At 45.5% G+C, this 16,516-nt stretch overlaps 1 protein-coding gene across 4 annotated transcripts in view; it reads left to right on the top strand.

Moving 5' to 3' along the window:
- Positions 1–16,516, top strand: part of cep192.L (centrosomal protein 192kDa L homeolog) — a 94,046-nt gene that overhangs the window by 43,819 nt on the left and 33,711 nt on the right. For 3 of the 4 annotated variants that reach the window (XM_041565455.1, XM_018266528.2, NM_001199071.1), the window contains 4 exon segments: positions 12,663–12,792; positions 13,424–13,557; positions 14,685–15,600; positions 15,792–15,924. In XM_041565455.1, the coding sequence (XP_041421389.1) occupies positions 12,663–12,792; positions 13,424–13,557; positions 14,685–15,600; positions 15,792–15,924 (1,313 nt within the window). 4 annotated transcript variants of the gene reach the window in all.

Below are 16,516 nucleotides of genomic sequence, written 5' to 3'. Positions count from 1 at the left end.
CCAATTGGGGGCAGGTTGCTTCAATTCCGGGAGGTGTGGACAAGACATTCTTCGGACAATTGGGTCAACGAGATTGTGTCGGAGGGGTATCATCTGGACTTCTCTTCCCCCCCCCCTCCAACAAATTTCTGATGTCCAGGCTCCCATCCGCCCCAATCAAGGCTCAAGCCTTTCTGGACTGTATTTCCAAGATGGAACACAACGGAGTAATTGTCCCGGTACCTCCGCAGGAGAAATTCTCCGGGTTTTACTCCAATCTCTTCCTGGTTCCCAAAAGAGACGGTTCCTTCAGACCAGTACTCGATCTAAAGTACCTCAACAAACACATACGGTCTGTACGCTTCAAGATGGAAACGTTACGGTCTGTAATTCGAGGAATGGAACCGGAACAACTGATGATGTCTCTGGATATCAAGGACGCCTACCTCCACGTCCCTATCTGGCCACCTCATCATCGCTTCCTGAGGTTTGCCTTCAAGAATCGCCATTATCAGTTTGTGGCTCTCCCATTTGGCCTCTCCTCCGCCCCCAGGGTCTTCACCAAATTAATGGCGGTGACTGCAGCCTCTTTGCGCCTTCAAGGGATATCAGTGACCCCCTATCTGGACGACCTGCTCTTGAAGTCCAGGACAATGGAACAGGGCAAATCGGATCTCCAGAGGGCGATCCTACTACTGCAAGACTTCGGCTGGACCATAAACTGGGACAAATCCAATCTCATTCCCAGCTATCAGATGACATTTCTGGGGTTGGAGTTCAACACCCTTTCCCAGCGGGTTATTCTTCCACTGGACAAACAGAGAAAGTTGAGAGATCAAATTCGCCATCTAGCTTCTCTCCAGTTTCCCACAGTTCATCTGGCCATGAAAGTATTGGGATCGATGGTCTCGTCCATGGAGGCGGTACCATTCGCACAGATTCATCTGAGACCTCTCCAAGCCAACATACTGTCCCGCTGGAAGGGAGGTCAACTCTCTCAGAAGATCCCTCTTCTACAGTCGACAAGGGACTCCCTCCTGTGGTGGCTGCAACGGGACAATCTGTCAACGGGCCAATCCTGGGCAATCCCGGATTGGACAGTGATAACTACCGACGCCAGTCTTCTGGGCTGGGGGGCGACATGGGACAACCTATCCGTGCAAGGCCTATGGTCCGCTCCCGAAATACTTCTCCCAATAAATATCCTAGAACTTCGGGCAGTCCGACTGTCTCTCCAGCACTGGACGCGGCAATTGCAGACAAGATCAGTGAGAGTTCAGAGCGACAACTCCACCACGGTCGCCTACATAAACAGACAAGGAGGAACCCGCAGCAAGGCAGCTCTAGCGGAGGCCCAACAGATTCTAGGCTGGGCAGAACTAAACTCAGTAAGGCTGTCAGCCATCCACATTCCAGGGGTGAACAACACGAAAGCGGATTTCCTCAGCCGAAACCAACTAGACCCAGGAGAATGGGAGCTTCATCCAGAGGTGTTCTCTCTCCTAGTCAGTCAGTGGGGCCTTCCCCAGATAGACCTGATGGCCTCCAGAAACAACCGAAAAGTACAATCGTTCTTCGCTCGCGCCCGGGATCCGTTAGCAGCAGGAGTGGATGCCATGACTCAAAGTTGGCACTTCGACCTAGCTTACGTCTTCCCTCCTCTGCCCATGTTGCCCAGGGTCCTCAAAAAGATACGACGATCGAATATCAAGGTCATTGTCATAGCCCCATATTGGCCCAGAAGAACTTGGTTCTCCGATCTGCAAGAGATGTCGGTGTCTCCACCAGTGCGACTACCAGCCAGGGACGATCTCCTTCTCCAGGGGCCCATAGCACACCACAATCCGGGCCTCTTCGCTTTGACGGCATGGCTATTGAAGCGGACAATTGGCGGAGACGAGGCATATCTGACGAGGTCATTACCACAATGTTGAAATCTCGTAAACCTACCTCGTCCAAAGCCTACCATAGGGTATGGCGCAGCTACTGGAGTTGGTGCCGAGAGGCCGGGTTCCCTTTTCTGGATTACGACATACCAAGAATCTTGTCCTTTTTGCAACAAGGTTTTCAACTGGGTCTCAAGCTTAGCTCACTGAAGGTACAAGTATCGGCACTATCAGCCCTCTTCCATTCTCGACTGGCCCTCGAAGATACCGTTCATACCTTCCTACAAGGTGTTGCCCATGTGGCACCACCGTTCCGCCCTCCGATCCCAGGTTGGGATCTCAACCTTGTCCTTGCAGCCTTACTGGATCCTCCCTTCGAACCCATGGGTACTATCTCTGACAAGCTGCTTACCTGGAAGGTGGTGTTCCTGGTGGCGATTTCGTCGGCACGCCGAGTATCCGAACTCAGTGCTCTCTCCTGTGATCCCGCTTACCTGGTTTTCCACAAGGATAAGGCAGTTCTGCGCACTGTTCCTTCCTTCCTACCCAAGGTTGTGTCTTCGTTCCACATCAACCAGGAACTTATTGTACCTTCCCTTTGCCCGGATCCGGCTAACACTAAGGAAAGGCGACTTCATAGTCTCGATGTCGTCAGAGCACTCCGCTGGTATATAGAGAAATCGAAGACCTTTCGACGTTCCCAACGTTTGTTTGTGATTCCCGAAGGATCCCGCAGAGGCATGGCAGCCTCTAAGACTTCCATTGCACGCTGGCTGAAGGAACTCATCCATCTAGCTTATGTCTCTAAAGGAAGATCTCCTCCTGAAGGAGTGCGTGCTCATTCCACCAGAGCTATGGGAGCTTCCTGGGCATGGCGCAACTCGGCTTCCCTGGATCAGATCTGCAGAGCGGCCACCTGGTCCTCTGTGCACACATTTACAAAGTTCTACAGACTTGACACCTTTTCTTCCTCTGAGGCCTCGTTTGGCCGTAAGGTGTTACATTCTGTGGTACAATAATGTGTACCGATCTCTTCCGCTCCCACCCTGCTGTTCTCGGGGCTGCTTTGTTAAGTCCCCAGCTGTTCCCTGTGTCCCCCTGAGACGACAGAGAAAACAGGATTTTTTGATACTCACCGTTAAATCCTTTTCTCTGTAGTCGATAGGGGGACACAGGGCTTCCCGCCCCGCGGCGAGATGTTGACCACGTTGGTCCATAAGGGAATACTCCCTGAGTTACCGTTCTGCTCATTCAGTTTTGTTTTTTCTTATGCTAGCAGTCTCTTTGGTACAAACTGATTAGGTTGGCGTAGCACCGGGTTAAGCCAGACCCTAGGTCACGCCCCTTTAATCAATTATTCAAGTGTCCTGCCTCCGGAGGGTGGAGCTTAACCCCAGCTGTTCCCTGTGTCCCCCTATCGACTACAGAGAAAAGGATTTAACGGTGAGTATCAAAAAATCCTGTTATCCCTTTTGGAAAAATATCGACGTCCTGGGCACCACTGACCTACACAGTGACTTGCTGCATTAAAGGAAAACTATACCCCCCAAACAATGTAGGTCTCTATTAAAAGATACTGAGTAAAACAGCTCATGTGTAAAACCCTGCTTCATGTAAATGAACCATTATCATAATAATATACTTTTTTATTAGTATGTGCCATTGGGTAATCATAAATAGAAAATTGCCATTTTAAAAAATAAGTGCCGCCCCCTGAGATCGTAAGATTCACTGTGCACACATACAAACCACTTGTAAGGTCACATGAGCCAATTAACAGACAGAGTTTTGCCTTTTGCTTCCTCACTTCTTCCTGTTAGAGTTGTAGTATTTCTGGTCAGGTGATCTCTGAGGCAGCACAGATAGAGTCACGAAATGGTGGTTCAAGGCAAGAGATGTAAAAGGGCAATATTTATGTAAATATATATTCCTGTTTGGTAAGATTTTTTAATATGTCATTCAATTTGATATAAACTATCTGCTTAAGTATTCATTTTGGGGGTATAGTTTTCCTTTAATTCTATAATGTGTAACTGGTTCTGACTAAGAGACAAGGGAAGCATTACAGTTGGTTGACATTACACATGCACTGTTCTGCTTCCCGTTCAGAAATCCCTTTAACACCTTACTTTGTTGGTAAAATAAAAGCACAATGTGAGTACACGTGAGTTTTCAGCAGTTGCTCCAGGTCACCAGGAGGATCAAAGCGTAGGTCCAGTTTACAATACAACTGCTGGAACTACACAGCCAACCACATGGGCATAGGCTCCAAAACCAAGGTGAAAAAGCACGACCCCTATAGATGTATCAGTGGAGCATGATAGAAGTTGCTAAGTAACGGAAGAGAAGTTCAAAGGATCTGATTCTAAGCAACCTTAGTGATTCTCTCTCTTTGGAAAGCAGGTTAACCCTTCCGAGACATAGATTAGATGCCAAGAGTGGTCTGCTGCTCAAAGTGATGTTGACCTGCTGATAGATTTACAGCTTAATATGCCCTTGGGACTCGGAGACTTCTTTTTAAAGTTTGCTAAAGCTTTGCTTGTGCTTTAAAACATACTAGGAGTAATTTATTATATGCAGAGGCAGCGATAGGCACGAGAGTCCATGTGGAGCTGCCATTGAAATGCTTTGCACATAGCACTTACATCTGGAGTGGGTTCTTCTGCGCGCTCCCGCATGAGCAAAACAGATGGTGGCTGGGCAGCAGCACCGCGCTATTTGGCGCATTAAGTATTCGCGTCTGAAGTCTCGACTCGTGAGACTTCTGATGTTGCAACACAGAAGTGCGGTAAAAAATGTCGGGCAGGTCACGGTCTACCAGGAAAATGTTTGGGATCGACTGGTAGACCGCGATCGACGTCCTGGGCACCCCTGCCATAGACTGAAAGTATTTTTAGTACCCAGACCTCTTTTATAAGCAAAACTCATAGAGAAGGCTATTCAAATAAGTGACGTCATTTATTAGACAAAGAAAGACAAGACGAGTTTTGCCTAGGAAGACGTCACAATCACACCACAGTATAGTACTTAAGTGTGACAGGGGAACTTCCCAAAGACACTCCTCTTACAACAAGCTTTTATACCTTTTCTCTTGCCTAATTGGGGGACACAGGCACCATAGGGATGAAGATCCTGCAGCTGGAGACTGGACACTAAATAGTTAACTTTAAACTCCTCCTCCTGCTCTGGGCTTCATCCCCTGCCTCCTCCTACAATCTCCAGTTTCGTTAGTGTCCTCAGAAGGAGAAGACACATAGTTAGTGGCTGGAGCAATTGATCAGGACTGCGTGTTAGGATCATGCCACATTATGGGGGCCACTGACATCACTCAAAGAGCCTCTCCAGCTGACAACTACTCTACCCTATAGCCTTCCCGCTCTGCGGAGGTCTGCAGGCTCGCTCCTTTTTTCCCTACGCTGTCTTCCCGCTCCATGGAGGCCTGCAGCAGCGCTCTACACCTCTTAGGTGTATATCCTTACACAGGCAAATATATATTCGAGTCTTCACATATATTCTTGTTTGTGTCTGTGACAGGGAAAACCTATTCAAAGGGCACAGTACAGCTGGCAACGGTGATGAGTACATTCCACCCTTCTACCCTCTCTTATTCCCTAAATGGGCCCCCTTGCTCTCTGTTCCTTTTCACACTATGTAGCCCTCTCTGTATCGCCTACCTTCCAATATGCGCATCGATGCTGTTCTCGCGCCTTTTTTCCCCTGCTCTGCCGTCAGCGCCAACGTGCGTTCCACCTTTGAACGCACTTCCGCTTCCGCCCAGTCTCTACCTTATGCGCAATAGGATCTCCCGCTCTCGCACTGAGGCGGCTCTTCTGGCGCCAAAAGCCCTCTCACCCTAACGGCTGCTGCTTCCTATCCCAGCACCTCGGCCCACACTGCTTCTACTTGGGCCCCTGCTTCCTAAGTCTTCAGCGACCGTGCTCCTCTAGTCCAGGCAGACATCTACAGGCAAGTATTCCTTCTCTTAAAGGGGCACTACACCTGGCAAACATGGGTTTCCCCAGGGACTCTAAACCCTCTATTCTCTGTCTCCACAGCACCTTCACTATTAGGAGGCTCTTATCCTTGCATTTGCCATATTCCCCTGCCTCAGCAAAATAAATAAATAAATAATTAAAAAAAAAAAGAGATTTTCTCAGGAAGGAGAAAGAGCATCATGGCAGATAAGACAGAAGAGCCCAGGACCTCTAAGTCCTCAGCTCACACACGCCAAAATACTCAAATCACTTTTCTAGCCTGCACCAAATGTAAGGCTAAATTTCATTCGACATCGGCTGAATCCGTGTGTATGGCCTGCAGACCTTCAGATTCCTCGCCACCACCTTTGGCCAGTACATCTGAGTCTGAGTTGATCAGGGCCCTTTCCCTCTCACTTGCAGGCATCCAAAACCTGGCCAGCATCCCAGTGACATTAGACAAGGTCCTAGAGCACCTTTCTCAACCCGCTAGAACTGCCGACCTCCCCTCAGGTTCCAAACGCCTTGCACCTTCGCCACCTGATTCCCCTAGGGAACCATTTTCTCCCTCCGATGAGGAAGGCCAAGTCCTATCACAGGATGACTCCGATCAGGAACACATTGATCCAGATCTAGACACCCCTAGAACCCAAAAGGAGGTGGAAGGCCTTATACAAGCGGTGCTTAGTACTCTTAACATAGAAGAGCCCGTCTCTGTTGAGCCAGCGAAAAATATCTTTAAGAGACAAAAGAAGAGTTCTTACGTCTTTCCAGCTTACGAACAGCTGGACGACCTCATCAAGGCCCAGTGGAAACATCCAGACCACAGGGTGCAAATATCATGGCGCTTCTCACAAACTTATCCCTTTCCTCAGGAGTGCACTGAGCTCTGGGCTTCACCCCCAGCGGTTGATCCCCCAGTTTCCAGACTTTCCAGGAATACCACCATTCCGGTGGCGGACGCAGCAGCATTCAAAGACCCTATTGACAAGCGTCTGGAAGGGTTATGCAAATCTTCCTTCACAGCGTCCGGATCCGCCTTTAGACCTATCTTTGCTATTGCCTGGGTCGCCAAGGCTATGGAGGTCTGGGTAGAACAGGTTGCGCAACTTCTCGGGTCCGAGGACCCCACCACCGATAATCTCCTCTCTCAAATAGCTGATGCTACCAACTACATTGGAGATGCGGCTATCAACGCAGCAAAGATGGTGGCACAGGCCTCAGCCCAGTCGGTGGCAGCTCGCCGTTTCCTTTGGCTGAAGACATGGTCGGCCGACCTCACATCCAAACGCTCCCTAGTCAGCCTGCCCTTTCAAGGAAAACTACTCTTCGGGGCCGAATTAGACAAAATAATCTCACAAGAAACTGGCGGTAAGCGCACGCTACTCCCACAGGCCAGAACCAAAAGACCAGCCTTCAAGAGACGCCCCATTTTTCGACCCTTTCGGCAAGGCCAAAGGTCAAAGACACAGTCAGACAAACCCAACTCCAATTTCCGCTCTCGCTACCAAAATAAACAAAGGTCCAGTTGGTCGTCCAACAAAGCACCGGCCAAGTCCTCTCGGGACAAGTCCACTTCCACATGAAGGGGTGCCCACCCCCGAAGGGATCCCACTAGGAGGCCGCCTCCAATCCTTTCGGTAGGTGTGGGAACTCCAGATTCGGGACCATTGGGTTCTCCAAGTCATCTCTCGGGGACTACTAATAGACTTTACCCAACCTCCTCCCCACAGATTTTTCGTATCCAGACTACCCCGACAACTACACAACAAGAGCAAATTTCTCTTGGTCATCCAAGACCTTGTCAAAGCAGGAACTATACAACCAGTTCCACAATCAGACAGGGGAAGAGGGTACTATTCCAACCTTTTTATGGTCCCCAAGAAGGACGGCTCCCTGAGACCAGTGCTGGATCTCAAAGATCTCAACCCTTTCGTCAGGCGCTGCCACTTCAAGATGGAATCAATCCAATCAGTTTTGGCATCCATGGAAGACGGGGAGTTCATGACGGTCATCGACATAAAAGATGCCTACTTCCATATTCCCATCCACCCAGCCCACCACAGGTTTCTCAGATTCTTTGTGAACGGTCACCACTGGCAGTTTGTCGCACTCTCATTCGGACTGTCATCAGCCCCCCGCACATTCACCAAGGTGATGGCGGCAGCACTAGAAGAACTAAGACTACAGGGCATTCCTGTCATTCCTTATTTGGACGATCTTCTCGTAAAAGGTGAGTCGGCAACAAAAGCCCTTCACCACACGTCTCAGGTCCTAAAGACTTTGACAGAACTGGGATGGACTGTCAACCTCAACAAATCTAAGCTCATCCCGACTCAAACGATAGAATACCTGGGGCTGATTCTGGATTCCAGGACAGGGAGAGCCTTTCTTCCGAGAGACAAGACCAGCACCCTCCAGGGCAGGATTCGAACCCTACAGAGGTCCTTCAGGGTCCCTCTCCGGACAGCCATGCAAACCCTAGGCACTATGGTAGCATCCTTCCCAGCAATCCCCTATGCACAATTCCACACCAGAGCCCTTCAACATGCAATTCTGCTGCACCAACGCACAGATCGAACCAATCTAGACCGCCGGATAGTCCTTCCGGAACGGGTCAAACGCTCTCTCACCTGGTGGACACAGCCACTACGGACAACAGGGGGGCGTCCCTTCCCTCCTCTCCACTGGACGGTTCTTTCGACGGACGCCAGCCTACGGGGCTGGGGAGGCGTGTTGGGCCAGACGACAGTCCAAGGTCTTTGGAATCAGGAGGAACGTTCTCTCCCCATCAATCTTTTAGAACTGAGGGCAATTCGCTACTCACTGGAACGATTGACGCCCCTCCTCCGAGGCCACGCCACCCGGATCCAGTCCGACAATGTAACAGCAGTCGCTTATATAAACCACCAAGGCGGCACAAGAAGCCCGGCAGCCCTCAGGGAGGCACAACACATTCTACTGTGGGCAGAAAAACACGTTCCGGCAATCTCTGCGGTACACATACCAGGGGTAGACAACTGGCTAGCGGACTACCTGAGCAGAGAAACTCTAGATCAGGGGGAGTGGAGTCTGCATCAGGAAGTTTTCCAACTCCTCGTGGACAGATGGGGACTACCGGAAGTAGATCTGATGGCATCCCGAAGCAACTGCAAGGTCCCTCGATTTGTGGCTTGGAGCATGGACCCACTTGCATTCGCAACAGACGCCCTAGTGATTCCCTGGCGTTTTTCTCTGGCCTACATCTTTCCTCCTCTGGCACTGCTTCCAAAGGTTGTCAAAAAGATCAAAAGAGAAGGCACCCAGACTATCCTGGTGGCTCCATACTGGCCCAGGAGGCCGTGGTTTGCAGACATTGTGACACTCGCAAAGGACGCTCCGTTTCCCCTTCCTCTACGGCACGATCTGCTGACTCAAGGCCCTGTCGTCCACCCGAATTCTCTTCAGTGGGCTTTAACGGCATGGCTCTTGAAGCCCTAGTGCTGCGAAGAGCGGGAGCCCCATCGGATGCACTACCTACCATGCTCCGTGCACGCAAGCCAGTCTCTTCCAAGATATACCATAGAGTCTGGAAGACTTTCATCACCTGGTGCCAACGCAGAGGTACTGACCCACAGAAGGCTACGGAGACTGAGATTTTCTCCTTCCTACAGGAGGGCTTGAAGAAAGGGTTGACCTTGAGCTCCCTGAAAGTGCAGGTATCAGCATTGTCCGTTCTTCTTCAGGAGAAACTAGCCCTAAAGAGTAATATCGGAACGTTTCTTCAGGGGGCTATCCGGTTAATACCACCGTATCGCTGTCCGGTACCACCTTGGGACCTCAACCTGGTGCTCTCAGTACTCCAAGAGGATCCATATGAACCCATAGACAACATTCCTCTGTATACCCTTTCTGAAAAAGTGGTTTTTCTTCTGGCCATTACATCAGTTCGCAGAGTCTCTGAATTGGCAGCGCTCTCCTGCAAGTCACCCTTTACCATCATTCACAAGGACAAGGTGGTCCTCAGGCCTACTCCAGATTTTTTACCGAAAGTGGTGTCGGAATTTCACCTTAACCAAGATATCGTAGTGCCTTCCTTGTGCCCAGAACCCAAGCATCCAGGAGAGCGCAAACTTCACAACCTGGATGTTGTTAGAGCTATCAACACATATCTACACGCTACCAAAGAGGTCAGAAAAACTGACGCCCTGTTCGTCATTCCCAACGGACCCAAACGTGGTGCCAAAGCAGCTAAGTCTACACTAGCCAAGTGGATTCGTGCTACCATCATCAGAGCATACGCACTTAAGGGTAAAGCATCTCCACTTCAAGTGAGGGCGCACTCTACTCGCTCGATTAGCACTTCTTGGGCAGTTAGGCATCAAGCATCGGCGGAACAAGTTTGCAGAGCGGCCACCTGGGTGTCCCTTCACACATTCACGCGCTTCTACAGGCTACACACACAGGCTTCAGCTGAAGCAGCATTTGGGAGGAAGGTGTTACAGGCTGTCATTGCTTAAACGCCTCCTGGGGCTTAGTGTCCCACCCTCATGGGTTGCTTTGGGATGTCCCCATGGTGCCTGTGTCCCCCAATTAGGCAAGAGAAAGAGAGAGATTTTTGTACTTACCGTTAAATCTTTTTCTTTTGTCCTATATTGGGGGGACACAGGCCTTCCCTCCCTGTACCGACACTGGTTTACTTGTGGTTTTACCGACTCCTGTTGGAGTTCGGTTCGGCTTTTATATGTTTTTTCAACCTTGTTTTTAAGAGGTTTGGAGGAGGTAGAGTTCCTCCTCTTCTGTTTTTGGTCATCATGCTCCTTCTTCGGTCGAAACTGGAGATTGTAGGAGGAGGCAGGGGATGAAGCCCAGAGGAGGAGGAGTTTAAAGTTAACTATTTAGTGTCCAGTCTCCAGCTGCAGGATCTTCATCCCCATGGTGCCTGTGTCCCCCAATATAGGACAAGAGAAAAAGATTTAACGGTAAGTACAAAAATCTCTCTTTTACAGAGCATTTACCATAAGGGTACACGGATATACCATACATGGTCAAAAGCCCTCCTTCTATATTAGAAGGCATGTAAGCTTACTATAGTAAATATTGCAATTCCTTTTACACCATTTTATGTTTCCTGATTCCAACATACACAAACCATTAAAATCTATGTCTGCTAGTTTGAGACAGGATAGGTGTTTGCAGTTCTTAACCAACACTTCGGTATCTCACTGCTGTTTGACTTCTGTCTGCAGAGTCTTGGTCAGCATACCATTGTTTGATTACCCGAGACCACTACAATAAGCCTTCCCTTCCCCCCCTATCTGTCTTGGGTTCAGCTTCTGAGTGTCAGAGTAGGGCTCTTAAGACTTTATATTTGATTTCTATTATTGTACCCTGTATACCAGCTGTTACCCGTCTCTGATAGGGTATTATTTTATTGTCGATATCATTATTTTGTCAAGACCCAAGGCTAGTTGACAACTTTACAATTTCCCTTTAAACTAGGGATGCACTGAATCCACCATTTTGGGATTCGGTCTAACTTTTTCGCTCTAATTTTGGGTGAATTGGAACCCTAATTTGGTATGCAAGTTAGGGTAAGGAAGGGTTAAAAATAACCCTGCTCAACGCGCAAGGAAACATTTTGAGATCTTGTTTGTGTGACGAAAAGCTACATGATTTTTACAGATTAGTGTAAATACCAGCTGCAACAAGAATCCTGGATTCTGTGCATACCTACTTAAAGCCTTTTCAAAGTCATGGTCATTTCCTCTTATGACATAAGGTCATAAGTTCTAGTACTCTATTCTTTAGGAAAACTGCATTCCTATTTGCACAAGGAAAAGGACTGGGCCTAGAGGTTACGATCAGCATTTGATACCGGATCTCATGGTAGAAGATATGGTTTGATTGCCTGTGGCAGCTTATGGCCCTTGACATGTCATGTAAATTATATAATTAGGATTTGAATGCCCTTGTACATACTGTCTCAACTGTAATCCAGGAGCAAGAGGAAGCTAAACAGTGTTTTTTTTGTACACGGGAGGCACATTTATCAAGGGTCGAATTTTACTGACCTGAAAACGCGAATCAAATTTGACCAAACTCGGGAAACGAATGTCGGGAAGACTACAAAATCTTCAAATTGAACACTGGACCTCTCCCATTGACTTCTACATGAATTTGGCAGGTTTTAGCTGGCGATTAGTCAAATTCTTAAAGGGCCAGTGTATGATAATTTTAATAGATTTTGGATAATTCACTAGTCGAATTTGACAGTTTAGACCATAAAGAAAATTCAAATTTTCAATTCCACCCTTAATAAATCTGCCCCATAATTGAAAAAAGAGCAAAGTAACATTCCAATTTGCATGAAAAATGTCAGTGGTTTAAATAGATGGAAGCGTTGTTGGTTTTTTCAAAATCTCTACAAGCTGGCTGAAAGGTCATTGACTTTTCTTCATCTGACCCATGGACCGATCATACATGGGCCACACACTCCTGTTGTTCAGATTGTTTGTGCAAAGAGCATGATCAATCAGAACTGTAGTAAGTGAAGCAGAGCTTCGGTTTTTCTTTATCTGGTGATGCACCACAACCTGGCTGCATTGGCAGATGAAGCTTTCAATCCTGCTTGAATCTTGATCTGAGTGATATTCGTAACCTGTGGATACCTGTCTGCATCAGCAGGCCACCATACTTGTACCAATAAGTATTATTTTATATTATTTGAAGAAATATGCTTATTTTAAGATGACTCCTGGTCTAATATGTCTGCTAAAAATTGCTATGCTAAAGAGCTCTAACCTTTTTTTTTTTTTTTTTTTTTTTTGTTTTTATTTTCTAGCCTTCCTTTGGTTATCACATCATTTCTCCAGAGAAACAGGAGCCTGTTGCATTATTAAGCAAGTGTGATCTCTCCAGAGACTCTGAGCATGAGGACACCATCAAATTTTATGACGACACATTGACCCAAGGTATGAATATTTGGTACAGTAACTAATTTTGATCCTCACTTTGTACATAACTTATAGCTAAAATGTCACTTTACTCCTCTGCTTTTCATTACATTTCATTACTTATCTCCTTATACAGTCTCCTCTGCTCCTTACAGAACTACTTTTTCTCTCTATCAGCCACTGCTATCTCTAGTCTTAAAACTTTCGATCTTGTTGCTCCCTTACTGTAGGAAACAGGTTTTTTTTTTTTTTTCTTAACCGCTTCAAGAGTAAACGTGACCATACACAGAGAGATCCGCTCGTTTGGCGATGTTGCCAAATGAGCGGATGTCTCCCGGATATGCCAACCTTGAGGTGGGCGATATCTGACTGATCCAATCGTTGCCCCTAGGGCCCATTGATCGGATCCACACACCACACTAAAAAGATGATTGACAAAATAGTGCACAGACAACAGTTCAAATTTTGAAACTGTAAAATTCTTATTTTCTGAAAATTCCAGAAAAAGTTGGGATGAGTTTCATCATGTCGTGTGTTTTTTTTTTTTTTTAATTACAGTGCCTTGCACATTTACTTTACTGTATTGCAGACATGTTTATTGGTTATATACTGTTTAGCCAACAATTTTAACTTAGCATTTTTCACTTAGAAGACCTTGAATGTTTGCCAGATGCTCAGAAGCTTGCATCAGCCACATTTGATCTTCAAACCCCTAAAAGTAAGGCAGGTGGAAATAGACCTGCCAGTGAAAAACTAATGAATTCTCAGACATCTACTGTAGAGGTATGCACAGTCTATGTACATAATACCTATATAAGTGTGTGTTCATATGTATATATGTGTGGATATCATGTATAGGATATCTCTACAATGGGGAATTTTGTGTTGTACTCTGTAGTCCAATATCTTACAGATTTGCATTTTTTATTATAGTTACCTTCTTTTGTGCAACACTTGTACAGATAGATCTTAAGGTGACCATACATAGACAGATTTTAACTGCCAATTTAGGTTCGTTAGTCTGATTTGGTAGCTTATCTACCAATGTATGGGGCCTTCTGATGGGCCTCCAACTAATATCTGGCCAAAAATCAGTCGGATATTGATTGGGCAGGTTTGATTTATTTATTTTTTTCCCCCTGCGATTGAGGACCGCATTGGCTAGTTGATGCAGTCCTCGTTTCATTGTCACCTATTCCCATTGTAAGCCCAATATCTTCCTGCCTTTGGTGGGCATATCTTGGAAATATCTGCTCGTTTGGCGACCTAGTTAAGTGGATTTTCTACTGTATGATCACATTTAGTCTAGTATAGGTATAGTTCTCTACAGTTAATATATCAGAGTGTAGATCTGTCTGTATGTTTGTATAAAAATATGCAGTGGGGTTAGTTTGGAAGGCTTGAACTTAATGGCGTTTGGGCAATGTTTTTCAGTCGATGTAATTACAGGTATCGGTGACTAGCATTGGAAGAGCTCCAAATAATCTCTTCCCTCTTCCATTCTAACATTTCTTTCTTTTTTTTTTTTTTTTGCATTTTCCATGTCCTGAGTCCTTATTTTTGAGATTTGGAAGAATCTGAATCTTCAACTCAGGATTCAGATGAATCCTAATTTGCATATGCTTAACATCCAGAGCAGCAAAAATCTGTTCGTAGTGCTGTCAAAATGTACGTTTTCCTAAATTTGGGACTGAAAGTCATGTGCTATTTAAAGTTTGCGTTCAGCCAGTCTCTTGAATTTGCCTGAATCTGCCTGAAAAAGACAGTGACTGAACCCTTTGATTTATTGCATCCCTCTTACTCTTTCCAAAATTAATTCCTTTCTTAATTTATTAAGAATTTAATAACTTGGTAACTTAGATTTTTGATACCCTTACTGCTTATTTACTTTTTTTTTTTCCTTCCTGCAGGAATTGGGTTCTATAAAAGTACATTGTAAACAAAAACAAGAAGAAACATCTGATAGTATGTTACTTAGCATAAGCACTATAGCAACTGCAATTGCAAATGCCTCCTGCAGTGCTGACCCTAAACAGTTAGCTGCTATGATCATGGCTCTCTCAAATAAAAATAAAAATACTAAACTATCTTTGGTGTCTTCTGAGCCCTCTGAAACGTCCACTGATGGAACATGTAATGTCGGTAGTAGTGTTGATATGGAACGATATTTAAAAGTAACCAAATTAAATGGACGCAAAAGTGAACCTGACCACCCCTTGAACACTCTAACTGACTTTTCTTTGGACATGTCTCAGAAGTGTAAACAAACCCTGCTCGACTCTATTAAAGATCATTCCAATATCACAGATTTAGAGAAACAAGATCTTAAGAGACCTGACTCAAATGAGAATCAAGGAAGTCAAAGCCTTCAGCCTCTGCTTACAAGTGATAAGGCAAATATATCTACATCTGGAACTCTCCTTTCAGAATCAAAGATTGGACTGATTAAGACTAGCCCAATGTCTGCTTCAAATCAAAATTCTTTTAGAACTAGTGAAAAAGGGAGAGCGAGCAATGGCAATTTAAGCAAAGACATACAGAATGATGGACCTAATTTTACTCCTAACCTTTCAAAGAATAAAGCACAAATGCAGTTTACAAGTACAATGAAGGAAGGGGGGCAGATGCCACACAGTACACAAAAACAGGATGATCTAAAATCCCTTCCAAATGACACAAAAATATTCAAGTCACCCAGAAGTTCTGCTTCTTGTTTATCTAACTCAAAGTATCACTCTGCTGCCAAGGAGTCTAAAAAGATCTGTGCAGTTGCTTCACAAAAGCATGTCAGCTTTCAGCCACCTGATGATGATCTGAAAGGCACAGGTAAGATTCTTGCAGGTTCTTTAAGTCCCACATATTTTGATTGCTGAGAAAAAAATTGAATACCAAAGCAGCACTTTGGATTTATATTAGTGGGTTGTATATTAAACCTCTATGCGCTGGCTATTATCTTGTGCTCATTCGAAACTCTTAAAATTTTCTGCTTCTTTACAAAATGTATTTTATCCAATTAGATGCAAAAGTTATTCCAGATCATCATGCCCTTCCTGGAATGGAAGAAGAGCAGTTCAGTTTCAGACCTTCAACTTCCCCTTTAATTCACTCTTCTCCTAGCCAGGACTCTTTAAAGATATCAGCTGATCAAGGGTAATGTATATCTGTATGGCAGTTTGTGTTTACACCTAATGTATATTGATGCTATTTACAGGTGCGTTACGGTCATTTCTGGGAGATCATGTCAGCTATTTATATTAAAAAAAAAAAAAAAAAAAAAAAAAATCAAAGCAAACTGCAGTTTCAGAGATTACTATTTATTTTTTTAAAGAGTAGATAAAGCATTAGTATGGCTTCAGGACATAACATTCAGTACACCTTATTCAGTTTTTGTTTTTTGGCTGAAGGCATTTCAAGGTCCACTTAAATCCTACCTAGCCCTGATAAGGCTTCAAACAAACCTACATCCAGCCTTCAGATACTTTGCTTTCTTTGAACTAGGCTGATATCAATGCCTGGTGCATCTCTTCTCCATCCCCGAAACTTCAAGGTTATGATCTTTATTATATATGGAGTCATTGCTACATGGGGGGTCGAGTTTCTTAATAGGTGAACTATTGTGAACATTTTATAAAATCTTCCTCATACTGAAATAAGAAACTTTCTAAATACAATCAATTAAATATTTTGCATTGCTTCTGAAATAATCAAGTTTATGTTCACTATCCTTCTCTTCACATCTATT

The sequence above is a fragment of the Xenopus laevis genome, chromosome 6L (assembly GCF_017654675.1).
Source record: "Xenopus laevis strain J_2021 chromosome 6L, Xenopus_laevis_v10.1, whole genome shotgun sequence".
In the NCBI taxonomy this organism is placed as follows: Eukaryota; Metazoa; Chordata; class Amphibia; order Anura; family Pipidae; genus Xenopus; species Xenopus laevis.
Note: the sequence above shows the minus strand (reverse complement) of the source record. Positions and strands in the feature narration are given on the sequence as shown.